Here is a 27,897-nt window from a genome sequence, read left to right as displayed (position 1 = left end):
TATTTTGCTGAGCTCCTAAGATACCGTCCCAATTTAGCGTTTGTACAGTCTGTAACGAAGTATACTAATATATTTTATATAGTTAACATGTCAGTTTCTCCAATGACTGTACCATAAGGCATTTGTCTAACAAGTTTAGTGTTGCTAGCTTTCTCTCTTTTAGTATTGCAATCCTAAATGCCAATAATGGTCTTACCATATAAAGAACAATAGGAAAGTTTCGTTTTCTCAAAACTAAAATCAACGTTTTTCGCAGCTTTTGAGTATATTCCAGTATAATATATGTAGCAGTTATTTGGTTGATATCTGTTTAGAAGAGGCGCTGATAATCGGTTTGGATTATTTACTATTCAAATTCAAAGCAAAGTTTGTTCATTCTTAAGTTTATAACTTTAATAATTCTGTAACTGATACTTATATAGTATTTTCAAATGACTTTAACAGCTACATCACATGAGCTTGTCCTAAGCAGTTAAAACATTGCTGGAGTAGCTTAACGACGGTGAAGGAAACGATACAACATGAGATACAGAATTAGAACATGAAAATCAGGAACAACAGTATGTCATATACATACATGATCACATTTATATAAAAAACAGACTTTTGAATAAATTTCAACATTAAATCTTAACTAATGTTTATTACACGTATATCATTATTACCAAAAGCTCAACAAGGGATAATTAACTTATTTCAGATATGATAATATTACCTTATTTGGACAGTGACTATCAATGTAATGTGGATAAAGTGATTTTAAAATATAAACAGCTAAACATTGAACAATGAAATGGAAATCAGTATACTAAACTTTATTGTGTACCTCACGTTAAACAAATTTAAAGTTTGAAACTTTTCAGAACCATTATTTAGAAGTAAGCTGCTAGTAATTGCAATTTATCTTGATATTATAGCCAAATAGTTTACGATGTATTCTGCTCTTGTCCAAATAGTTCAAGACGAAATATGCAAAAAATAATATATTTCCATGTTATACTGTAATTGTTTTCAAGCACAAAAAGCAGTTTCGTAAAATTTTCCTGATAGAACCGTCAATCTTCTCCAAAGTGTCCACATTAATCAAAGCGCGAGATATGGGGACACGGCATTATCTACTGCTGCAAGTTCTTTCACTAGTACTTCCCGTAATTTTGTGATAGAAATTTTCTTGTTGATTACAGTCATTTACACAATAAAAGCACTGACGAACTGCTGTTCCAAGTAGTATTTCGGAGAGCAACTTTCATGTACAACTTTACATCCTTGTATTCTGGAGAATTGTAGAAGGAAGTTAGTCGGAGTACTCAATCTCTAATCTACTGAAATTGTATTCCATTACAGCTCTAGGTTTCATTTTTACTAGTTTCAAGAAAATGTACGTCTCGATCATATCAACTGAATGATCAGTTGTTATCATGAGGAAATCCTTCACATCTTTCCATTTGAGAATGATCTCATCTTCGCTGTCTTCCTTTGCTACCATCTGTCCTTTCATCAGGGCCGTTGGTTTTACTTCCGAAGGAACTGCCTTCCTGTTGGACCGTAAAGTGCCAAGCAGGTTTGTTTCCCAAGTCAAGAGTGTGTGTGCTGAACTAGCAGAGCTCTATAAGTTACCAAGAACCTCCATGCAGCCAGAATCAAGCAGAAGCTCAGAAAGACGCATTACCACTCTCTCTACCAGACCTGTGCTACCTTTGTGGTCCTCTTTTCCACAGTTCACTTTCACATTCCATGCGTATTCGGAAGAAAAACTCAGTTTGAACAGTTTTTCACCTTAACGATGATGCTTCGTTTTATCTATTGCTTGAAGCTTAGTTTATTAGGAAATACAATCGTGTTTCCATCAACGAAAATTTTCTTGCCTGGGGTGTAAGTCAACTAAATCTGTCGCACTAACATTTTCAACAGCAGCAGGAAATAGTACAGTCTATCTTTTGGGGGCCTTTGTGCAGGACGTTTGTGTGAATGGCACTTAAAACAGTAATTCATGCAATCCTTTTTATAGAGATTCCTGTGAACTCTCTGATGCATCTCTTATGGACTTTTGTGCATCCTTGTTGTCGGTTGATAGCCTTTTGCAAAGTTGTCAATAGGAATAGAACAGAGTTAACCAAACTATAATTCAACACAATCCTCTTCAGTGAATTAACCAAACTATAATTCAACACAACCCTCTTCAGTGAAAACTAAGATGCAGAATGATAGCTAACAGAAAGGGATTGCACATCGAGCCAAACAACTGATAGCTTCGCAACATTTCCTTAACTAGAAATGGTGCCAAATTCGTTACTATCAACCTGGAACACCCTTATGTATACCTATACCTTCAATCAAGTAAAATATCTAGTTGCTATGTAAATGCTTTACTAGGCTGGTAGGTTACTTGTGTTTTGTAATTCAATTGAATTATACCCTGTTGGAAGAATTGGTGGTTACCTGTTTTCGAAATAATTATACGATAATATTCATTGATGAGATATATATTGTATGTTACGATATTCATTTGTTGTGTCGTTATTTTCTCAAAAATAAACACAAAAATAGAACTCAACTGAATGGTTTAATTTTATAGAATGCAGTTTCACGAAATACAAGGTTTAGTGAAATTAGTAACTTAAAATACTGAAAATTTCATTGAAAATTTTAGTATTACTAAAAAATTACCATATTGCTGAGAATGTGAGACATTTTTGAACATATATATTAATAAATAGTAAAATTGTAAAAGTGGAATTTATTAATTTAACAATCTATGGTAGTGTTCCTATTTTGAAGTGAGTAGAGATTGAAAATATAAAACAATATTGATTTGGTAGAAATTTTTGAGTAAAACTTACCCTATATGGCAAACTTACAAGGAGACTTACGCAAGTGTCACTCACCGATTTGAATGAAACTTTGTATACTTGTAGAACATCGAAAAACAAATGACACGAATTCTTTAATTTTGGCAATGGTGCGGGTTTAAGAGTAGAAACCACCCTTCAAATGATAGGGGTGGTCCCCAAGCATAGACTGAAAACAATCATTTGATGTAGAAGAAACAAATACTGCCTGGGGGTTCTTCTTCTTGTTCACCTCAATCATAGGTTGGTAGGCAACATGGAAATTTTAAAACTTTTATCTCCCTTGGGAGAACTATTTTATACTTTGATAAGGCCTCTTCTTCGTAATTGTATCTAGATATTCTATCCTTGGTCCTCTTCCTGGTTTTCCTTCTTCCTTTTCCTCTATCAGTACGGTGATCCAATTGGAGTGCAGAATAAGAAGGCCAAGCATACTGTTTCTTCTTTTTCATATTATCTTCATGATCTGTCGTCCTTCATTAGCTTCCTTTGGTACGTCTTCATTCCTTTTCCTTTCAGTCCATGATGTGCGTAGCATTCTGCGCCAACACCAAATTTCAAATGCTTCCAACTTGGGTATTTCAGCGTTTTTCAATGTCCACGTCTCTGATCCGTAAAGCGGATACGAGTGTCTTAATAAATCGTTTACGAACGTCCAGCGACACATTTCTTGATGTTAGTAGTACTCTTTTCCTATTGAATGCTTGTTTAGCCTGCGCTATTCTGGAACTTACGTCTTTTTCACTTCTTCACACTTACACGTACACTTAGGAGGATATTAGACTTCCTAAATAGGGAAACGTCTTAACGTCTTCGATTTTCTCTCCATCTAGCCATACGTTTGCCTCTTCCTGTCCTGGTCTTGTTCACTTTATCACTTTGGTTTTCTTCTTATTTATCTTCATTTTGCATGTTTTTCCAGTTGTGGTTCAAGTTTGAAAGTGCTTCCTGCATGTCCTCATCGTTCTCCGCTACCAATGCTATGTCATCAGCAAACCTTATTGTACTGAAAACCTGACTAATTTACTTTTACGCCTTTCTCGGTTTTATTTAAGAATTCTTCCGTAGACTCTCCTATATAGTCGTTGAACAGGAGAGGTGAAAGTCCACATCCTTGCCTTACTCCTTTACTTATTCTTGCTTCCTTCTGATCTCTTCCTATAACAGCTGTCTGGTTCCTATAAAGTTGGTATATTATTCTTCTGTCTCTGTAATCTACTTTCAGCTTCTTCAACGCTCTGAACATGATATTCCAATCTACGTTGTCAAAAGCTTTCTCTATATCTACAAATGCTATCACAATTGGTTTGTTTATTCTGATTTGCTGTTCCATGATCAACTATAGACTCAGTATTGCTTCTCTTGTTCCTCTTTTCCTCCTGAATCCAAACTGGTTATCCGATAACCGTTCTTCGATCTTCCCCTCTATTCGTTGTGCGATAATTTTGCATAGTACTTTTGATGCATGGGAAAGCAAACCTTACGTTAGGAGAGGTAATTCAATATCCGACGTCAAAATTCCAAAATTAAAATAACAAAATTCCAAATAGCGGATCCAATATGGTGATTATAATTACTAGTCTTCGGGTTTGAGATGCTCTGTAGTTAGCCAAGAATAATTAGAGTTAGCAGGGGTTACTAGGAGAAGGTTGCATACCGATTTCAAACCCCTTTCTAATTTATTTTAACGGGATACTTGACCAAAGTGAGTCTCTGCATCTCTAACTATTCGAGTGTTTATTTATAGTGAGCTCCTATCCTTTCACTATGTCAGAATTCCATATATCCTTAATTCTTATAATTATGAATTTATTGAGAAAACGTTTTACAGTAATGACATTCTGTAAAAAAAAGTGTGTAATCCATAAAGTTTGTTTACATCACACACATATTACGGCGATAACTGTGCACACACCGCAAAATGCTGCACATTCTTTGAAACAAAATGTTACGGGATTTTCAAACGCAGGTGGTTTTAATTCCTAATAACCTCTTTGTACCACACATACCTAATAAGATGTGCAAGTCTGAGAGAAGAAAACTGGTTATGAATCAGTGATTGGATCTTAGTTATATTATTAAGGAGATGTAAAATTATGCTATAGTTGTAGAGAAGAACAATGTCAGAGAAACGTCTCAAGAAGTTTTTCCACAGCCTAAAGAAGAATACTTCAAGAGGCTGAATTCTACCAGTTCTTCCTGCAGGAATTGGTTCTATTTTGAGGTAGTTTTTTGTTCTTAAAATAGTTTCAAAAGTTGATGAATTGTGACCACTCCACGAATCTAATAACAAAATGGACTTTGCAGTAGACGCTGTTAGAAAAACCTCTTAAAACCATGATCTCACAAGATTTGATGTTAATTTTCCCGAATTCGATGCTTTCACATGGACATTTTCAGATTAAAAGCGCTTATTTTGGACAATATTGCCAAATGTTCCATTTTTTCCTGCAAAACAATTAACAACGGTGATAAGAGAACACCATTTGCAGAAATTAAAGACTGTATGGTGTAACTATGAGTCATAGAATTTATTGACTGTGCCAAACTTTCTACTGCTTGTCCCTGTAAACGCTAGAGTACGTTCCGTGTGCATTTTCAAATTAAACTCTGTTTGATAAGGGTTATAAATATTTTCTTTTCCACCTAACAAATATGTTGCTTCACATTCGCGACAAATGCATTGGCACTGGCTTCCAACCAAGGATGGATCCAGGACGGATGTCTGTGGGGGCGGTGGGTTGTAATACTGTTAGTTAGAGCTACTTTTAAGAGTTCCAAACTCTAGGATGGGTTTTATTTATATAAAAAATAAGAAAGTTTCCTCTTCTAGGGCGGGGGGGGGGGGGGTTATCACTCCGTAAATAAATGTGACGATAAGGAAAATTCATCTCGTGCTTGTAGAGCCCACTTACAAATGTCTAGGTCGTGCACTCTTACAGATTATATTCAACAATCCATTTTTATGGTAAAGAATATGAAGAGGAAAATTTCAGGCAGCAGAGCTAAAGTGCGAATAAATTGTATTATCAAAATTAAACCTACTTTCCCAATTTAGCGTCTATTGCGTTCTTCAAGGTTTAACACGGGACCCTATAATAATAAGAAGCACTATAAATAAGCACCCTAAATAGTGAGGGGCGAGGGGACTTACCTTAAATAACTACCCCAAAAAGTGAAAGGCGAGGGGGGACACTTTACATAAGCACCCCAAATATACTCACTTTAATTAAGCATCCGTTAAAATAAGTACAGAAAGTGGTTTCAAATCGGTCTGCAACCTTCTGCAGTAACCGCTGTTAACTATAATTGTTCTGGGCTAACTGCATAGCATTTCAAACCAGAAGACTTTTAGTAAGGGAAGGGCGGACAAAGTGGCACACAAGTTATAAACGGGGTAATATTGCCGGAACAAAACACAGTAACAGAATGTTTTATATACGTATGGGAAACTTGGACCTTCTGCCATATTATACAGCAAAACTGAAATAAAACAATTAAACATGCTGATGATACACGAGATTTAATGTGGGTATGCGAAACTCAACTTTTCCTGCTTATAAGCGGGCAAATTGGCATGTACATGTATGTAGGATAAAAATTGTTGTTTGTGGAGATAATTTTGCGAATTTAGTTAAGACATTAGTTTGCACAACTATTACCTTCGGAGAACAAATTATGAAGTTACAAAACTTGTTAGACTGTGTTTACAATACATTTGTAAGAAATCAAGTCTTCTTCTTCTTGTTCACCTCAACCATAGGTTGGTGGGCAGCATGGAAATTTTAAAACTTTTCTCTCGCTTGGGAGAGCTGTTTTATACTTTGATAAGGCCTCTTCTTCGTAACTGCGTCTAGATATTCTATCCTTGGTCCTCCTCTCCCTGGTTTTCTTTCTTCCTTTCCTTCTATCAGCACGGTGATCCAATCGGAGTGCCGAATAAGATGGCCAAGCATACTGTTTCTTCTTTTTCCTATTATCTTCATGATCTGTCATCCTTCGTTAGCTTCCCTTAGTACGTCTTCATTCCTTTTCCTTTCAGTCCATGATATGCGCAGCATTCTGCGCCAACATCACATTTCAAAAATGCTTCCAGCTTGGATATTTCAGCGTTTCTCAATGTCCACGTCTCTGATCCGTAAAGCGGATACGAGTGTCTTAATAAATCGTTTACGAACGTCCAGCGACACATTTCTTGATGTTAGTAGTACTCTTTTCCTATTGAATGCTTGTTTAGCCTGCGCTATTCTGGAACTTACGTCTTTTTCACTTCTTCACACTTACACGTACACTTAGGAGGATATTAGACTTCCTAAATAGGGAAACGTCTTAACGTCTTCGATTTTCTCTCCATCTAGCCATACGTTTGCCTCTTCCTGTCCTGGTCTTGTTCACTTTATCACTTTGGTTTCCTTCTTATTTATCTTCATTTTGATGTGTTTTCCAGTTGGTTGTTCAGATTTGAAAGTGCTTCCTGCATGTCCTCATCGTTCTCTGCTATCAATGCTAACCTTATCAGCAAACCTTATTGTGCTGAAAATATCTAAATTGTGCATTTTGTGTTGAGGTTGGAGGGGCCATGAAAAGATTAGGGAGTGCCAGGCCCCCTAGCCCACTCTCTGGTTGCGGGTCTGGTTTGATTCCTAAAAGTGGAATCTGAATTCTTTGGGAGAATAATTTCATTCCCAGTGACTATGTTAGGTGGTACTAGTCACTCAAAAGTAGAGATGCAAAAAAGCCGGCTTTTTTGAATCGATGGTTTTTTTCACATAAAAAGCCGGCTTTTTTGGAAAAAAAACGAGAATTTCGGAAATTTTGGCTTTTTTCAACTTCATGATTTTTCTATCTAAATAGCTTTCTTATAGTATATTCTATAGTTAGATAAGAATTCCATGACCTGAATGTGATATTTCGCTCTGAAATTCACCATCAAGATGGATGGAGCACATGTTTTACGAATTAAAGCTAACATGAAGAATGTAGTATTTGAGGGTAATTTTAGAGGCTATTTAACTTTATTTTAACTTTTGAGTTATCGACATCTTTTTTCTTCTCTAGTTTGTCATCCGAGTTTCATTTCTAAGGGCTTTTAGTACTCTAGCTTCTAGCGCAAAAGTTAAACTTGCCTGTTTTTCTATTTATCGGTCAAAGCGTACGTTTTTCACTATATCCGTCAAACCGTACTTCCACATTTCTATTATACTGTAGCTGTGAAGAGATTTAGCAATAATTTTCCGGACACAACCTTGAATACCACTTTATACAAATAATCAGTAGCGGATTTAGATAAGTACTTTAGGAGGGGCTTTTCTGATTGTTTCGTTTCCTAAAAAGTCCTAATTTTATTTGGGAGGTGCTTGAAGTTTATGAGTACAGGCATAACTAATATTTCGTTTCGTTTATATGTTTAGCAATAATCTTCCGGATACAACTTTAAAAATCATTTTATATTGAGAATCAGTGGCGGATTTAGAAAAGTATTTTGGGAAGGGTTTTTCTTACTAATGTTTAGTTTTTTTTAAACATTCGTAATTTTTATTTGACTGGAGCTTAAAGTTTATGAGTAAAGGCATAAATAATAGATATTTCGTTTGTTGCAGACATTCCGTAACTTTGGGGAACGGGCTTCAGTCCGAAAGAACGCCCCCCTTACCTTCGCAAAACCGTCACTGCTGGTAATTAGTAATAATAACGATTTAAAAGCAATAAGAAAGGAAGTCGCCCAACTCACAGTATACGCACTATTTCTACATTCACAGATGGAATGAAGAAAAGCTTTGTCAGAATGGTCGAATGCTGGTTAAATCCCGGACTTCCGGATAGAAGCGCAAAAGCTAATCACTCAGTCATGCTTGTTGTGCAGTTGTATTTAGCTTAACTTAAAATATATTCCGTAGTCCTTTTTTTTTGGGGGGGGGGGGAGTTCCGTAATGATATGTTGAATCCCTCTTGTTAAAAATTCAGAAAACTTGAGGATTGGGTAAACTGTGATGGTGGTTCTATAAAACTTAACTGTAGAATTTCAAGAATATACAGAACCAAAAGCTCTAGATGTGCAGCCTTTAAGTGTAACATATAAATCTAAGTATTTCTCTTATGTTTTATTTTAATTTTATTTTGTTTCAAAAAGAGGGTATGGAATATTTTGAAGTAAAAATACTACATACTATTTTGCTAGTTATTTGTATATTCTTTTAAAAGAAGTGTTTACTTTTAGGGTTGGCTGGTTTACACCAACTTTTATTTTTTAATAACTCGTTTAAACCACAAAATTAAAAAGAATGAAAAATGCGAATCGTGTCAACTTCATGGTGACGTTTCCAAATATCAAACCACCTGCAATAGTTTTATTTCCCTTTCACCTTTTAATCAAGGTGTCCCATGTTCAATTCTCGATCAAACCACAAACCTTCTTTCATGCGTAACCGGTTCGGATGTCAGTTTAAGCGAAAGTCTTCTCCTTGATAACCTCGGTATTTCGTAAGGATGTTAAGCCTAAATATTCGAAACAAACCAAATTGTATATTTCTGCATGCCTAAATGCGTGTTGTTTTATAAAGAAGCCAAGATTGCTTAAGTATATTGATAGAAATTGGCATAATTTATCGATTGTTTACGTAGCTTCCAACATTAGCTTGGATTGGACTTTTAATGATATCTACGTACTAAATTTGTAATTTAATACCTCAGTTTTAGCGTACTGATTATGGTACGTTGACCTTTAAATTTTACATGCAAAGCAATAACAGGATTTTCCCGTTATTGTCTTACATTTCAAGTAATGACGGGATTTTCCCAATGGCTAGGGCGGGAGATTCTCAATTTAAGAAATTTACTGACCGGACTTCTTTAAGCTTATGGGAGTTCTTCCGGCATAACCCCGCTGTTGCATAATAACACCAAGGCGAAACAAACTTATTTCTGTGAATATGTAATATAAATACATAAAGCAAACAATCTAAATCAAAAAAGCCTGGTTTAAACCAAAAAAGCCTGGTTTAAACATCCCCAAAAAACGGGTTTTTGGCATTTTCAAAAACAACCACGGTTCTTGCCAACTCTGCTTACTTTTGTATATAGGAGGTTAAAAAATTCTTATTATATACATTGGTTAATCCTGTGGAATTCATAATGTAAATATGTTGAAGAAAAATTGTTTGAAATATCTTTTCGAAATTCATAGTTTATTTTCGATGTTTTATATTATTATCATCATCAACAACTAATTAAATGATTTTTTGTGTTATAGAGAAGCGATACAAAGTCTGTTTTATCAATTTAAAGCAGTATTTTGAAAAAAGCCCAAAATTTCCCAAGCAAAAAAGCGAAGCAGAAAAAACCGAGTTTTTTTTCCAAAAAAAGCCGGTTTTTTTCCGAACCCTTGTATCTCTACTCAAAAGCCATCTCGCAGCTTAGAGCGTACACTCTCACAAGTATTAGTTTGATTTGAACTCATTACGAATACTGTTCTCATTATAATTTTTAAAGAACTTTATATTTAACTCAAATTATATACTTTATATGTGATTAACTAATTAACTCAAACATTTTTATTGATTTTCCACAGCTAAAAACAATAACAACATAATGTACCGTTGTGGTGGAGTACTAGTGAATAATCGGTACATCGTGACGGCCAGTCATTGCGTCACGAATCTGCCAGAAGGACTGCACGTGTAAGTCGACTGGCATCTCTCAAGTTTATAGAGTGTAGGTTTTACTTATCAATTATTTGCATTTTTAGTGTTTAATATCTTAAAGTAAAATAGTTATTAGTTCTATAATTTTCGTCATTAAATTTCATAATTATATTTTAGATATCAACGTTGTTTCTGTACGTGTTTTATTATTTTATTCACTATTCTTATTTAATAGTCTGAAAGCTTTACTACATAAAAACTAAAAACCTGCATAAAAGTAACATATCATACAAAAGAATCGTTGCTATAATTTTAACACCTTAAATACTCTGTATATACTTCTGCACTGTTGTGTCTACAGTTTTACACTTTGTTTTCTCAATTAAATTACCAGAAGGCTCAGTTGACATTCTTACAAAAACGGTTCAGTGACATTGTGGTACTAATTGGTAAGTACACACATACAAACATTAAGTTATTAATTTTAATAAGGTTTTACCAGTATCTGCTGATATTCAACATCTAACATAGATTTTAGTTATAGGCAGTATTAATTTAGTACAAGAGCTAGTGTTGCCGAATCGGAAATATGGCCATACGTTTTCAATGCAATACATAAAATATTGTAATAGCAAGATCAATAGAACAACACAAAAACTATGAAGTCATAACTGAAACTTCTAATCACGTAAATCCATAACATTTTACGTTATTATCTGCATTAATAATGCCAAAGTGAGGAAGCTGCAATACAGAAGATTGAGTCTCGTATATCTCGTATATGTATCCAACAATGAACTTAGAATTTTAAAAAAACTAACTAACTAACTCTATGGCCTATGGAACACAGAGGTTCAATGCCGCGTTCACAAAAGCTCTCCACTGACTTCTATCCTTAGCCAATTGGATCCAGTTTGTACTTTGTATTCCTATCTCTGCGAGATCCATCTTAATATTGCCCTCCTATTTGTGCCTAGGTCTTCCTAATGGTCGTTTTCCTATGGGTCTTCCAGTCAATACTTTGAAAGCGTTTCTACTTTCTTCCATTCTAGCTATATGACCTGTCCACCGAAGCCTCCTAGACTTGACGACCCTAACAATGTTGGGTAAATTATGTAGTTCCTCGTTATGAACTTTCCGCCATTCCCCATTCCCGTTCCTCTTGGGTCCTAATATTCGTCTCAGGAGAACTTTACTTTAGGAAAAAAGTCCGGTTCCACTATGTGTTGGCCTGAATATGAACTCCGTTTGTCTTGAATCAGCCTTGCGCAACAATTTCCATTGTAGAAAGCTTCTGCCTAAGCACAGGAAGAAGACCCTTTTTGCATTTTTCCATTTTTTTTTTTTTTTTTTTTTTTTTTTTTTTTTTTTTTTTTTACAGAATTTCCAGGTTTCAGAAAGTGATCACACATCGTAGGTTAAAATGGCTTTCTTTCGGAACAGAACACGGAGTTCATAAGGCTGGTATCCAGTGACTTTACCAGTATATCTTCAAGTGGAATAGCCTTAGTCTTTTGTATAAGCAGGTGTTAGTATGTGTTGCAGATTTTATGAAGAGATGATTTTGCAGGTTTTAGTCACCTGATGAGTAGTGAATGTTCTAATATAACAGTTTGTCGCGACCATATGTTCTTTCGAGAAAGTTCTCTTGTAATGAAGGATGAATGACATCGGTCATTGTTAAAAGAGGATATGTTCCATTCAAAATATATTGCATAAATCTTTCTTTAGCAATGACAGATTCAATTCTAGACAGGAATTTTTTACGGTCAAGGTGTAACTTATGACTCGAAGTTTTACAATCAGACATAGAAATCCAAACTTCTTCAGCGTAGCAACAAGCTTCACTTGGCACCGGATAGATGATGCTGATGAATGCTTTGGATAATGTCTCCGATCCGAGAGCAATACGAAATAACTTCTGAGACGCACGTGAAGTCACTGCACTGCACGCTAGCATTTGAAAATAAACTAATAGTTAGAACCTATTATATATATATATATATATATATATATATATATATATATATATATATATATATATATATATATAAATTTTCTGTTCTTGATACTAATGGGACCCATAGCTTATACAGTTTCTTTGCTCTGTTTTTGAAATTGAGTTTTTTTTAGTTTTACGTCCCACGTTTATGCCGGTAAGGCTAAAGGAGATTGTTTTTTGAAATTTTAAACACAGAAAACTGTATGTGGAAAAGTGTCAGGATGTAGGGTCTACCCATTCAAAAATGTATTTAGAAGGCGATGGTCGGCTGTTGGTGTGGGTATATACAACATACTACCTGGTTGTGGCAGCTCAATTACACCGTATACTTGCGTAAGAGCAGAGTGAACCTGGGGCCTCCATAGAGCGTCATAAGGGCGTGAATATTGTATTCAAACTGGGATCAAACACCTCTGCAGCGAGGTGGAAGATATGCCAGGCCTTTGGTGAGGGTGTCATGACTACACGGACAGTGCAACGATGTTTTAACAAGCCGAAACTAGCATTGAAGAAGAAGGCCCCCCAGTGTGTCTGGTGGACTGCTCGCGGCATCGTGTATCGGGAACTGCTACCATTTTATCAGAGCATGAATGCAACTGTATACTGTTAGCAGTTGAGCCGTGTTCAAGAAGAACTAAATACTCTGGAACCAGCACTTCTGAATTCCAAAGGATCCTCCTGTTACAAGACAACGCTATTGCCCCACGTGTCTGCGATGACCCGGTTTACCATTCTACGCCTTACTCCCCGAACTTACTTGCATCCACCATACTCCCCGAACATTGCCTGTCCAATTATCACCTGTTCCATTCCTTGGAAAGAGGACATTAGTTCAAATCCCTAGTAGAGGTACAGAATGCACTTGATACTTTCTTCGCTTCACGGCCCACCAAGTCCGACCGCGATGGAATCAATGGCCTTCTATAACATTGGCAGACGGTCGTCGATGCTGATAGGGACTATTTTTGACATTTTGACGTCTTAGATGACACATCGATGTTCGAAGTTGGTGGGTAAAATGTAACAGAACTTTCTTGGTTACCTTTATACTTTAGAACCCATGGTCATACCACACTACACATTTATCGTTGTCATGAAACAACCATCCCAAAAAGTATTTACTTTGCAAATTCACGATCACTCACTACATACACATTTACAATAGCGAAACAGTACTGCAAGTTGCACGTTTGGGGCAGGATGAAAGTTGGATACATACGAGTATAAACAATTTAACCTTCTGTATTCATATTTAAAAAAAGATTTTTAATGAATTTGAAGCCTTTTGAAAAATTAGATATTCGAACTTCTCAGTGTAGAGTATACCCATCAAGGGAATCTTTCACTTATATATATATATATATATATATATATATATATATATATATATATATATATATATATATATATATATATATATATATATATATATATATATATACTATGTGATCAAAAGTATCCGGACCCCCCCCAAAACACACATTTTTCATATTAGGTGCAATGTACTGCCACATACTGCCAGGTACTCATTATCAGTGACCTCGGTAGTCATTAGACATCGTGAGAAAGCAGAATGGGGCGCTCCGCGGAACTCACGGACTTCGAACGTGGCAGGTGATTGGGAGTCACTTGTGTCAGAAGTCTGTACGCATGATTTCAACACTCCTAAACATCCCTAGGTTCACTGTGTCTGATATGATAGTTAAGTGGAAACGTGAAAGGACACGTACAGCACAAACGCGTACAGGCCGACCTCGTCTGTTGACTGACAGAGACCGCCGACAGTTGAAGAGGGTCGTAAAGTGTAATAGACAGACATCTATCTAGACCTTCACACAGGAATTCCAAACTGCATCAGGATCCACTCCAAGTACTATGAAAGTTAGGCGTGAGGTGAGAGAACTTGGATTTCATGGTCGAGCGGCTGCTCATAAGCCACACATTACGCAGGTAAATGCCAAACGACGCCTCGCTTGGTGTAAGGAGCGTAAACATTAGACGATTGAACAGTGGAAAAACGTTGTGTGAAATGACGAATCACGGTACACAATGTGGCAATCCGATGGCAGGGTGTGTGCAGTGCCAACAGTAAAATTCGGAGATGGTGGTGTTATGCTGTGGTCGTGTTTTCCTTGGAGGGGGCTTGCACCCCTTGTTGTTTTGCATGGCACTCTCATAGTGCATTCCTACATTGATGTTTTAAACACCTTCTTGCTTCCCGGTGTTGAAGAGCAATTCGAGGATGACGATTGCATCTTTCAACACGATCGAGCATCTGTTCATACTGCACGGCATGTGGCGGAGTCGTTACACGACCATAACATCCCTGTAATGGACTGGCCTGCACACAGTCCTGGTTTGAATCCTATAGAACACCTTTGGGATGTTTTGGAACGGCGACATCGTGCCAGACCTCACCGACCTACATCGATACCTCTCCTCAGTTAAGCACTCCGGGAACAATGGGCTGCCATTCCCCAAGAAACCTTCCAGCACCTGATTGAAAGTATGTCTGCGAAAGTGGAAGCTGTCATCAAGGCATAGGGTAGACCAACACAATATTGAATTCCAGCAGTACCGATGGAGGGTGCCATATATATATATATATATATATATATATATATATATATATATATATATATATATATATATATATATATATATATATATATATATATATATAAACTTGATAGATATTGTCATATTTTTAATATTTTTACCTGTATAATTTTTCATTAAACTACAGCTACATCATGCAGTTTTCTCACTTGCATGAAGTGGCATATGTAAATGGTATTTTCCGAGTTTTAACTCAGCCTTTAACAAGATATTTTGAGAAATTAACATAAGAGTTTTGTGCTGTATAAATATTATAGTAAGGTTTTCTTATGGTTCTCCTATTTCCTGCCACTTCTTCATTTCACCATTTCATTCATTACCCCTCTCGTCACTGCCATTTTATTCATTATCACTCTCCTAGCATTGCCGTATAATTTTAGGACATTAAAAAACAACAACAACAAATCCTCCTGCTGAACTTCTGCCTATACTACTACTTGTATGCATGGAGTTCCTGAGTACGTTAATCTCAGTGCCTCAGCCCGGGGTAATTGAGGTTCAGTTCCCGGTGAAACCATGTGGTCTATGGTCCATCTCAAGCTGTAGATTCACATCTCATATATCTTCGGTACTAGAAAGGAACTTAAAATACAATCTAACTTAACAACGAGTTGTATACAATTTCGGATTGCGTACAACATTATATACAACCCTGCTTTATTTCTACCCAGCTTTTATTCTAAAAAGGAACGCTAGGTATCTATCAGAGCCCAATGTTCATGGAACTTTGTATATAGAGAGACTACCTCGGGAAACTCGCACAGCCAACATTGTAGCTGCAGTGTTCAAGACGTTGGGACACTAGGGCTCGAGAAAAATCAAAAGTGGAACGTCAGTACATTAAGCACATGGTGAGAAAATGCACGTTTTTCTTGAAAACTGGCCATTGTAACGACACGAAATGAACATACCTAGATACGAGATGGTAGTTATGATCTGTTAAAAGTTATAAAAAGAATATCTGCCATCTTGAAAGAGGCCATTTTTAAGCTGCTGCGATTGGTGTAAATGAGAAGAGGGTCATGCGAAGAGGTGCTGCAATACCCTCCATCTGCTCGAGTGTCATGAGATACACTTTGCTCATCTTGTACCTAAACCACTCTACGAGAAGCACAGGAATAACGTAACCCCACAACAGACTTTACCAACAGGTTTTTGTATCTATTTATGTTCAAATTCATTCATCGCGTGACCCTCTTCTCATTTACACCAATCGCATGACCCTCGTAACAGTAACGATTCATCTTCCTTTCGAATAGCTGCTTTTTTAATGGTACGTTAAGCAATTCTAGTCACAGTGTCATCAGCGATTCCCATGACCCATTCTTTCCTTTTGTTTCGTGAACGCAATTCTGGGGGTTTCTAGCAAAATACACACTCCTCCTCGTTAAACAGGATGTTTGTCACATTGTCGTGACTAGCACGCTTCAAATATGGCGAATTATCTACCAAGAATAGATACAATTTTTAGCCACGCATGATTCAGCAGACTTTCTTAGCTATCGTCGTAATTTTGCAAAACTTGGTCATCCCAGTGACAGAGCGTGTTCGTTAATGTCGTATTCTGTAGGAATTTGGATGCAAATTGATGTTAAGCAGTGTAGTTTTGCGGTGTCACTGTCTTGTTGCAGTTCTTTGTCCTGAAAGATTTTATGGAAGTTTTATTAGATGAATTTTCTTGTTCTCATATCAGTCTTGTTTTGTACGTAGTATATTACACAGGTTTTTCGATTTTTCATAACAGCAATCTCTTTTCTTGTTGCAGTTGTCTTTTGTCTCACTGGTTTCTTTTTGTTTGCCATTCTTCTTCACAATAATTGAGATGATGTGGATTTCAGGGGAAATGTGCTACTATTATAAACCTACAAAGAAACAAGGACACAAAGAATGTAACAGATTGTTTAGTATTACGGAAATTGAAAAAAAAAACTACATTTTACATATTATATTAAGTGTGATTATCTGTGTGCATACGCAATAAGAACACATGTACTATGCAATAACTTCGAGAGTTTTGATAACTTCACATCTCGACAGACATGTTTGGAAGTTGTATTCACTGTAGAACACCAGAACACTAAATATTATCAAACTAATATAATGTAATCACACTATAGTAAAATTATTGCTTTGAAATATTTTCTATTATACCATGGACCAACAAACCATAAAACCTTCCTGGAGGATTTCCCGATGCTGGAAATCTATCATAATACAGCGAATGAGAACAAGAAACTAGAATAATTTATATAACTTGTTTTGGTAGAAAAATCAAACGGAACATTGATACAAAGTCATACTTGTACGTCTAACTAACTAACTAACTCTATGGCCTATGGAACCCGGAGGTTCAGTGCCGCGTTCACAAAAGCTCTCCACTGACTTCTATCCTTAGCTAATTGCATCCAGTTTCTACTTTGTATTCCTATCTCTGCGAGATCCATCTTAATATTATCCTCCCATCTGCGCCTAGGTCTTCCTAATGGTCGTTTTCCTATGGCTCTACCAGTCAAGACTTTGAAAGCGTTTCTACTTTCTTCCATTCTAGCTACATGACCTGCCCACCTAAGCCTCCTAGACTTGACGACCCTAACAATGTTGGGTAAACCGTATAAACTATGTAGTTCCTCGTTATGAAGCTTCCGCCATTCCCCATTCTCGTTCCTCTTGGGTCCGAATATTCTTCTCAGGATCCTGTTCTCAAATACTTTCAGTCTATGTTCTTCCCTCAGAGTAAGCGACCATGTTTCGCAACCACACAGAACAACAGGCATAATTATCGTTTTATATATTTTAAGCTTCAAATTCCTCGACAGAATTCGCGACGACAAGAGATTTTGAACCGAGTAATAACACGAATTCCCTGCTTTTAGTCGACATTTAATTTCTTCGTGAATATGATTTTCGTCTGTTAATATTGATCCTAAATATTTGAAAGTATCCACTTTATCAAAAGCATTATTTCATATTTTAATGCCTCCATAATTTGCCGTATTACGGTCCCGACGCACTTCCATGTATTTAGTTTTCTCTGCATTTACTTCTAAACCCATGTCCCTGCAAGCGTTTAATAAGATCTCTGCATTTATTTCTACTGTTCTCCTATTATCCCCTATTAAATTTACATCATCAGCATATGCCATAACCTGGTGAATGCCGTTCAACTCTAGGCCCTGGTTGCTATCTTTGATTTTCCTTATGGCGTATTCCAGCACAAAGTTAAATAATAATGGCGACAACGCATCTCCTTGTTTCAGGCCATTTTCGACGTGGAAGCTCGTGGACAAAAATTTTCCTACCCGGACTTTACTTTGGGATTCACTTAAACATATCTTAATTAATCTAATTAGCTTTCTCGGTGTTCCAAGCTCTGTAAGAACGTTGTATAATGTTTCTCTCCTAACCGAGTCGTACGCCTTTCTAAAATCAATAAATAGTTGATGTACCGGGGTATTGTATTCACACTTCTTTTCGAGTATTTGGCGAATGGTAAATATTTGGTCGATAGTTAATCGATTTCGTCTAAATCCGCACTGATAATCTCCAATAATTTCATCTACGTATGGGGTCAATCTTGCTATCAGAATATTTGAAAGGATTTTATAGGATGTTGACAGAAGAGAAATGCCTCGATAATTATTACAGTCAGTTTTGTCGCCTTTCTTGTTAATTGGAACAATGATTGACTCTTTCCACTCTTGTGGCAATTCTTCCTTGTTCCAGATAAGGAGAATGAGTTTGTGTATCTTGTTCCACAATTTTTCGCCTCCAGCTAAAATTAACTCAGCCGGAATTTCATCTACACCCGGAGATTTGTGTTTCTTTAATTTCTTTATAGCGGCTTCCACTTCTATTCGATTGGGTTCTGGAATATACGGTTCTGCGGTGTGTATCTCCTTTTCTCCACGCACATTAGTTTTTGGCTGCGTGTTCAGCAAATCGTCAAAGAAATCTTTCCATCTGTTTAAGAGGCTATCCGTATCAGTGAGAACTGTTCCGTCAGATTTCTTTAATATATAAGCACGAGGTTGATAGACTTTCTTAAATTCGCTGATCCCCTTATACATGTCCCGAATATTTTTATTTTTACTATTATCTTCAAGTTCCTTAATTTTAGCTTTCGAAAAATCCCGTTTCTTTGTTCTAAAAGTTTTGGAAGTTTCCCGCCTGATATCTGCGAAATTTTGTGTAGTTATTTCATTCGGATTTTGTAGCCACCGTAATTTTGCCTGTTTTCTCTTCTCTGCTAGTTTAATGCATTCTTGGTCGAACCATGGTTCGTTCCTACGTATTTCCGCGTGTCCCAATTTTTCTATTGCTGAACTTTTAATGCTATCTCTAATTTCAACCCAAGTAACCTCAACACTAGTGCACTCCGAGTCTTCTAAAACCGAGAATCTATTCGAAACTTCAATCTGGTATTCCTCTCTTACCTGGCTCTCTTCTAATTTCTTTAAATTAAATCTCTCCGTTTTCGGACATTGAATATTACCTTTATTCAACGATAATCTATCCCGTACTATCGCTACTACCAGGTAGTGATCAGTGTCACAATCAGCCCCTCTAAACGACCGGACGTCAATTATGCTACATTGTCTTCTTCTATCTACTAAAACGTGATCAATTTGATTATGTGTTTTTCCGTCTGGTGATGTCCAAGTGTATTTATGAACGTCGCGATGTGGGAATTTTGTACTCTTCACGATTAGGTTTTTGGATGTTGCAAAGTTCACGAGTCTAACACCGTTGTCATTACTTTCCTTATGCAAACTTTCGTTCCCTATAATCGGTTTGAAAATATTCTCTCGTCCTACCTTCGCATTGAAATGCCCTAATAGAATCTTCATATGGTATCGCGGGAGTTGGTCAAATATCCGTTCCACTTCTTCGTAAAAACTATCTTTTATATCGTCACCCTTATCTTCAGTTGGAGCATGTACATTTAAAACAATAATATCACACCACCGTCCCTTAAGAGTAATGAAAGAAAGTCTGTCAGTAACAAATTCAACCCGTTTAATTGCTGGTAATATTCGTTTGTGAACGAAAAACCCTGTTCCTAACTGGTGATTTTTATTTCCTTCCCCGTAAAAGAACGTAAAATTTCCGGAATTCTCAGATCCATTTCCTTCCCACCTAACTTCCTGAACTCCTACTAAGTCCATCCTATATTTCTCTAACTCACTCGTTACAAATTTTAACGCGCCTGCCCTATAAAGACTTCTAATATTCCATGTTCCAAATCTCATGTCCATTTTCTTTTGCTGATGTTGTGCCAAGTTATCAGTCCTTGTCCGAGGCTCTTGTGAATGTTTCTGAACAAGTACCTTTTTTTTACAGGATGAGGGTGTTAGCCTTACCCAAACCCCCAAGCTGGAGGACCACTCCTAGTCGTCTGTCCGCGACTGCTTATTCAGTATATTCGCAGCTAACCTCTATATCTAGAGGCCTTCTCCTCGATCCGCAACCTGAGGACGCGCCATGCCGTGGTGACAGGAACCCACGTTACACGGTCTATGAAAATCTACCATTATGAACCCTGTGGAAACTAAAATAAAATTTTCCTCTGCTGCTGTTTGATGGATCTAGATGAAATTTTCAGTTTAAGTTAAATATATAATAGGACACATAAATATATTTTATTATTTTCCTAGTTTGAAGTGTTGCCACGTAATAAGTACACGAATCGAGAGAACGAATATTTTTTTTGAAAAATTTTCTTAAATATTCTTCAATTATAATTATTTTTTCTTCGTACATAGGAATGTCACGTTCATTACGTAAACGGAAAGTCTGCAAGCTTACAAATCGATCGAGGTATAACTTGTTCGAGTGTTGTAGTGACAGTCTTAGTACGGGCATCCCATCGATGTCTGTAAAAATACACGGATGCTAAAGAGGTAAGGGTCCCAGGACCCAGGTGTTGCACTTATATGTTTATCAACGACTATTTTTTTTGATTATAAGGTCCCTAAGGAACATTACTAATATAGTAGTGAAAATTCTCCAAGGGGGGAGTTATAACCCCTGAGCCCTTTCTCTATAGAGAGTGTTTTATAATCACTCAATTCGGATATAAAGTACTAGAAATAGTGCATTAATTTTAGAACAACAAATTCATTTATTCTTTTAATTATGCAATTAATAAACAAAATATAAGCTTGGAAGCCTGCAGAAAAATTGTGACTTTATTTTGTACCCACGAGTCATGCAAGTTTTGTTTAAGAGCCGCCATTGATTTTAAAATTTTGATAGATGCGATAAGCTTTTACAGAAGACTTATAGTTACACGCACAAACAAAGCATTTATTTTACAAATGTAAATAACTGCGAAGAAATTAAACTTGTTAGAACCAGAACGATATCTTGCTAGTTATAGAAGAATATAGGTAAACTCAGAGAACTTGTTAACTACCAAGCTTAAAAGATGTATCTTAGATAAGCATAACAAGATTTGCAAGCATAGCTTTTGTAATATATTGAAGTTTGTATTTATTATTTAATACCTTTTACTTTTAATTTGCTTATAGAATGAATAAACACTATATATATAAATAAAATAATATAATAAAGTATTGTTTCGAACAATTGTTAACTATTTCATTATGTAAGAAAATACATTGTCACTAGATTGAGAAATTCACATACAGAAGCAAGTCGACAGAAAATAGAAATTCTTTTGTCCTTGCATTGTAATTGAACTATTATGTCGCGCTGAAAGAAAATGGAAATTCAAATATAATATTAATATTAACATATATTATACATAAAAGTCGCATTAAAGCAGAAGACGACGAATTCATAAAAGGAATCATTAATTATTCTTCAGTCTTGTTCAAAGCACAATTAGTAAAATAAAAACATTTTAAGATTTCACCACAATCAACAGCACCATCAAGAAGATTGTAAAAGCTGCCACTCCTAGAACACACATCATTTTCCGACTTCTTTTCTGATGTTTCTCTGCTTTCTGCAGCTGCTGAAGTCCTTCTTGTACCTGCACTTGGCCTTGTTCTATGTTGTAGTCTATTCGATCTAATACAGTTCCCGGTATTAGCCATGACTTCAAACAATATATATTTATCCAAACTGGATTCAAACCATTCTTCATGAACATAGTCAAAGTGGTTGTCAGCCTCCTCGGATATGTCTCCTTCCGTCTTATTGTGTGTTATAGAAGAAAAATCTCGTCCAGTTCTTTACCAGGAGGTAATGTGCCTAAGATCGATGACACATTCCCGCGCTGGATGGCGATGCTGATACGTTGGAAAAGGAATGCAGTAGCTCGGGGGTCACCAGTTTTGATTGCTATTCGATGACCAACTTCATTAATTAAATTAAATCCTTCGTGACCCCAAGACCCACTGGTTTCTATTGCTACTGTTACAAACCAATATTTGTCCAATAGGTTTGAGTATTTTAGTCTTTTGTCTGATTCTCTGTGAGCGGCGACGAGACCTGCCTGAATTGAAGAATGGGGTAGGTTGGAAGGAGCAAACGTATCGGAACATGTGAAATCCCAGACTAGTGCTTTTCCATTTTTCCACGGTACCAAGGTCATGCCATCAGGCCTTTTACCATCAGAGCGGCAACAACCATTTGGTTCTTTTATTGAAGGAACTCCCGCTGAAACGAGGGCTCTACAAATAATGTCGTTTACAATATGATGTCGAGATTGTCTTCCCGCACTTTTTTTTACATGAAAGGCCATGTAATCCTTTATTATCAACATATGCGTTGCAAGCAGGACAAAAGTGAGGCTCACAAATATTAGCACCTAAGCGCAGAGCTGTAGCAATACGAAAGCTCTCATTAGAAAGGTGTAGCCCGAGTGTGTGAGAAGGTAGGGCTTGAAGCCATGCTCCGTTTTTGGAGGAAGAGACAGCTAACAGCCTGGCTTTGTCATCTGGGTTATTAGTTGATGATAGGAGTGAAGATAAACGAAGCTTGACTATAGGTTCATCCCAAACAGACTGAACATGTCTTTTGTCGATAGGTGGGGGATCCATTCCAGCCAGACTAGTCCATTTATCGGTGCATTCTTGTACCTCTCGAATCGAGTCTAAGTCAACTTCCTGTTGAAGAAGAGATCCAATTAGTTCTCGTGAGCCATAGAATGATGCGAGGAAAGAAGGTATGGCGATATCCATGGCTCGACGAATCCCAAGGCCTCCATTCTCAACTGGTAAGGAAGCTTGTAACCATGAACTGTCTTTCAAAGAACAGTTTAGAATGGATTCCAGTCCTGTTCTAAGAGTGTGGTCGAATTTGTCAAGTAATTTATCATCCTGCCAAGAAGGGGAGCAACGGAGGAAATACAGTAATCTTGGAAGTGAGAGTGAAGCTCGTAGTAAATAATAAGCGGAGTGTGCAGAAAGTTTTGATAATTGAGAAAAGAAGAATTCTAATTTTGATATCTTGTCCAATAAAATTTTGCTCCTTGATTCGGTAGAGATGGCAGCCCCTAAAAGTTCCGCATTGGTAGGTGATAAGAGTTTGATACCAGGTGCTACTTCGTTAAACTTTTCATAAAGGTCATGGACTTCATCAGCTCTGGCGCTCAGAAAACTCACTTCACATTTGGCAGAGTTAAGAAACAATCCAATAGATGAAGCTTCTAGACGAATTTTATTAAAAGCGCGTAGTACTACGTCGATATTTCCAGCTATGGTACCGTCATCCAAGTACCAGATATTTAAATCTGTGTTAATATCCTTAATAATGTGATGGATTGTTAGGGCGAACAGTGCTGGTCCAAGTGGGTCGCCTTGCTGTACTCCACGTTGCGAGTGAATTATGTTATCCCTTATAAAAAGATTGCTTGGTTCGGAGTAGCATTGGTAGATGTATGGATAGTACGTTGGAAAGTTAGTTTTAACAGATTGTAACATTGAGTCGCGGTTGAGTTCATTGAAGGCGTTGCGGAAGTCAATTTTCAAAAATGCTTTCACTTCAGTATGGGAAGATGAGTAGTACATTCTGGCAGCATGTACGGCTGATTCTGCTCCGAATGGTATACAGACCCCAAGTTGGTGTGGTGATAGTATATTAATTAATGAATCTCGTATCCGGAAGCAGATAATTTTTGCTGATAAGCGTCTCCAAACATTGCCAACAGCTATTGGGCGAATTCCACCGCTTTTCTTCTTCAGTGCTATAAGTGAAGCACCAAAAAAAATTGGTCGTAAAATGGTCGGCACTTTCCCAGATATAATTAAGTGCATAAATTCACAAATGGATGTGGTTAACCGTTCCCTTGAATCAAAGTCTTGATTTATAAGTAGATCTTTTAAGATTGAGGGACGGAGATTATCCATTCCGCCTGCCGAACCAGAGGGGAAGGATTTTATAGCCTTTAATAATTCGATGGAAGAGACTTTAGTTACTGTAGTCGAGTCCTCAGGTGGTTCGGGATTGATGAATGAGTGAACGTGGGCTGGATGTTTTTCTCGTAGAGCATGTAGTACTGACGTATCTGGCGTAGCCACAGTGTCATCGGATATCAGTAGTCTGATAGCGCCACGTATATCACCATCTGCTAATTTTTGTTCGATGCTTTTCGTATTGATTGAACCGGATTTTTGTGGTTTGCGAAGTTCGTTGGTCCCTCGATGCTGCTTTGTTAATACTTCACGCTGATGTTCCCTCCAGTTTCTAACTCTTAGCTTCATCCAAGTGGTGAGATTACTTACTTTCTCAGAACGCGGTGGAATGCAAAGCACTGCGTAGGGGAAAACTAAAAGGTCGATCCAAGAATCAACATTATTGGTGTTGTTGATATTACGAATAATATCACATAGAGAATCAGCTACCGATGAACGAGCACCGCGCGGGACACGACGATGAACCGGAACATTAGCCTTCAAATAAGACATAAGATCATTCATTTTGGTTAAAAGTTCAGAAGAATTGTCACTGAAATCTAAGGTTAATAAATCCGAAATATAGTTGGTAGGCTGTTGAAGTTTCACGTTACTGTCCTTACTCTTGCGTGTCGCGTGATGACATTTCCCTGTGTGAATGGATAAGCCTCTTTGGCTAAGAAAATGTTTATTACAATGAGCACATTGCACATCGTTTGAAATGTTTGATGTATCCATATTATGGTTATATGTTATTAAAATTGTTTTGTTTCACTCATTGTTATTGTTGAAAATTTCAAACATACACTTTTAACGAATAGTAACTGATAAAAATGCACTTTTCGTTTTTCCGTTGCACTAGATTTCATTGTTAAAGATTACGGAATTTTAACGTTCATTAGGCCTATTTTTTTATTTCTTTATAATAAAATAACCACAACACCAATTTTAATACGGATTTCGCCACTTTCACCTCGGAGACATCATGCACACCCATATACGACTCAAACTCGTCAATCGAAGATATTTCCTCATTTTAGGACAGAAACCACACAGAGAACACTTTTGGATTCCACACTGGTGTCAACAATAAATATATATTAACATCTAAATATACGGAGTTATATATGTATTGCAGAAAAATAAATAATTCTATGAAAATATATTTATACAATATTTTTTTTTTAAAATTTGATCATACTAATGTATGAATATCATCCAACTCGCATGATTGCACTTTAATACAAGATAAGTTAGATACTATAAATGATGTACAGGCATTTGTAGAACATCGGTTTTACAAACTTCAAGTGTGTACAGCTCACATTAAACATTGGAAACTGGCATTGCACGGAAGTAGTAATCGCGTCACTATAGGACACTTTTTGGCCCCTGGGTCCCTGCCTCAGGACCCATGGTCCCTGGCCGGGGTCAATGACCTAGGGGTACATAGGACCACCCCCTCTAAATTTTGGCAGGGGTACCATGCCCCACCCCCTAAATTTTGGCAGGGGTACATAGGACCACCCCCCTTAAATTTTGGAAATTGCCAAATCTAAAAATTTGGTATGGTAGGGTAGGACCATAGTATGTACCTCTATCAGTATTGGGGGTCTATGTCGTTCCCTTTCATGGGTAAAAAATTGCCAAAAATTCAAATTTCGGAGGTTTTTTGACCTAATTTATCCCCTTGGATGAGGTGTTATTACCCTATATAGTTATATGGGCGTATACAGGAGTCCATTACCTTTCATAAGACATGGGTATATTAATGCACCCATTGAAAAATTTGGGAGGGGTACCTTGGCCCACCCCTTAAATTTTGGAAATTGCCAAATCTAAAAATTTGGTATGGTAGCCTAGGACCACAGTATGTACCTCTATCAGTATTGGGGGTCAATGTCGTTCCCTTTCATGGGTAAAAAATTGCCAAAAATTCACATTTCGGAGGTTTTTGACCTAATTTATCCCATTGGATGAGGTGTTATTACCCTATATAGTTATATGGGCGTATACAGGGGTCCATTACCTTTCATAAGACATGGGTATATTAATGCACCCATTGAAAAATTTGGGAGGGGTACCTTGGCCCACCCCTTAAATTTTGGAAATTGCCCAATTTAAACATTTGGTATTATAGTATAGGACCCTAATATGTATTATGATAAATTTGGATGGTCCACCTCGTTCCCTTTTAGGGGTACCAAATTGCCAAAATATAAACGTAAGCAATACGTAGTACCACGTGTTTGGTTTTGACCTAATTTATCCCCTTGGATGAGGTCCTATTACCTTATATGTTTATATGAGCGTATACAGGAGTCTATTACCTTTCATAAGACATGGGTATATTGGTGCACCCCGGGAGGGGTAACTTGGCCCACCATTTCAATTTTAGAAATTGCCCAATTTAAACATTTGGTATAATAGTATAGAGCCCTAGTATGTATCACTATAAATTTGGGTGGTCCACCTTGTTCCCTTTCATGGGTACACAATTGCCAAATTTTAGTACAACCACGTGTTTGGTCTTTTGACCTAATTTATCACCTTTGATGAGGTGTTATTATCCTATATCGTTATATGGGCGTATACAGGGGTTCATTACCTTTCATGAGATATGGGTATATTAATGCACCCCCAGGAGGGGTACCTTGGACCACCCTTTAATTTTGGAAATTGCCCAATTTAAACATTTGGTATAATAGTATAGGACCCTAATATATATTAATGTAATTTCGTTCCCTTTTAGGGGTACAAAATTGCCAAAATATAAATGTAAGCAATACGTTGTACCACGTGTTTCGTTTTTTTACCTAATCTATTCCATTGGATGAGGTCCTATTACCTTATACGTTATATGGTCACGTATGGGGAATCATTTCCTATCATAAGACATAGGTACATTTGTGCACCCGGGAGGGGTACTTTGACCCACCCCTTTAATTTTGGAAATTGTCCCTTTTATATGTTTGGTATTATAGCATAGGACCCTAATATAAATTACTATAAATTTTGGTGGTCCACCCGTTCCCTTTCATGGGTACACAATTGCCAAATTTTAGTACAACCACGTGTTTGGTTTTGGCTCAATTTATCCCCTTGGATGAGGTCCTATTACCTTATATGGTTATATGGTCATGTATATATTGGTCCATTTCCTATTATAAGACATGGGTACATTGATGCACCCTTTAAATTTTTGGAAGGGGTACCATGGCCAACCCCTTAAATTTTGGAAATTTTCCAATTTGAGCATTCGGTATCATAGTACATGCCTCAACATGTATCATGATAAATTTGGGTGGTCCATCTTGTTCCCTTTCATGGGTAAAAATTGCTAAAATATAAACATAAGCAATATGTTGTACCATGTGTTTGGTTTTTGGCCCAATTTCTCCCCTTTGATGAGGTTCTATTACCTT

At 36.9% G+C, this 27,897-nt stretch overlaps 1 protein-coding gene and 1 long non-coding RNA gene across 3 annotated transcripts in view; one reads left to right on the top strand and one right to left on the bottom strand.

The window, feature by feature from the left end:
• Positions 1–27,897, bottom strand: part of LOC145664391 (uncharacterized) — a 225,148-nt gene that overhangs the window by 72,330 nt on the left and 124,921 nt on the right. The window lies entirely within an intron of this gene.
• LOC145664390 (melanization protease 1-like) overlaps positions 1–27,897 on the top strand; it is a 266,717-nt gene that overhangs the window by 141,507 nt on the left and 97,313 nt on the right. For both annotated transcript variants that reach the window (XM_081731054.1, XM_081731053.1), the window contains exon 4: positions 10,417–10,525. In XM_081731054.1, coding sequence (XP_081587180.1) covers positions 10,417–10,525 — 109 coding nt within the window. The remainder of the gene's footprint in view (positions 1–10,416; positions 10,526–27,897) is intronic.

The sequence above is a fragment of the Thermobia domestica genome, chromosome 11 (assembly GCF_964235325.1).
Source record: "Thermobia domestica chromosome 11, izTheDome1.hap1.1, whole genome shotgun sequence".
In the NCBI taxonomy this organism is placed as follows: Eukaryota; Metazoa; Arthropoda; class Insecta; order Zygentoma; family Lepismatidae; genus Thermobia; species Thermobia domestica.
Note: the sequence above shows the minus strand (reverse complement) of the source record. Positions and strands in the feature narration are given on the sequence as shown.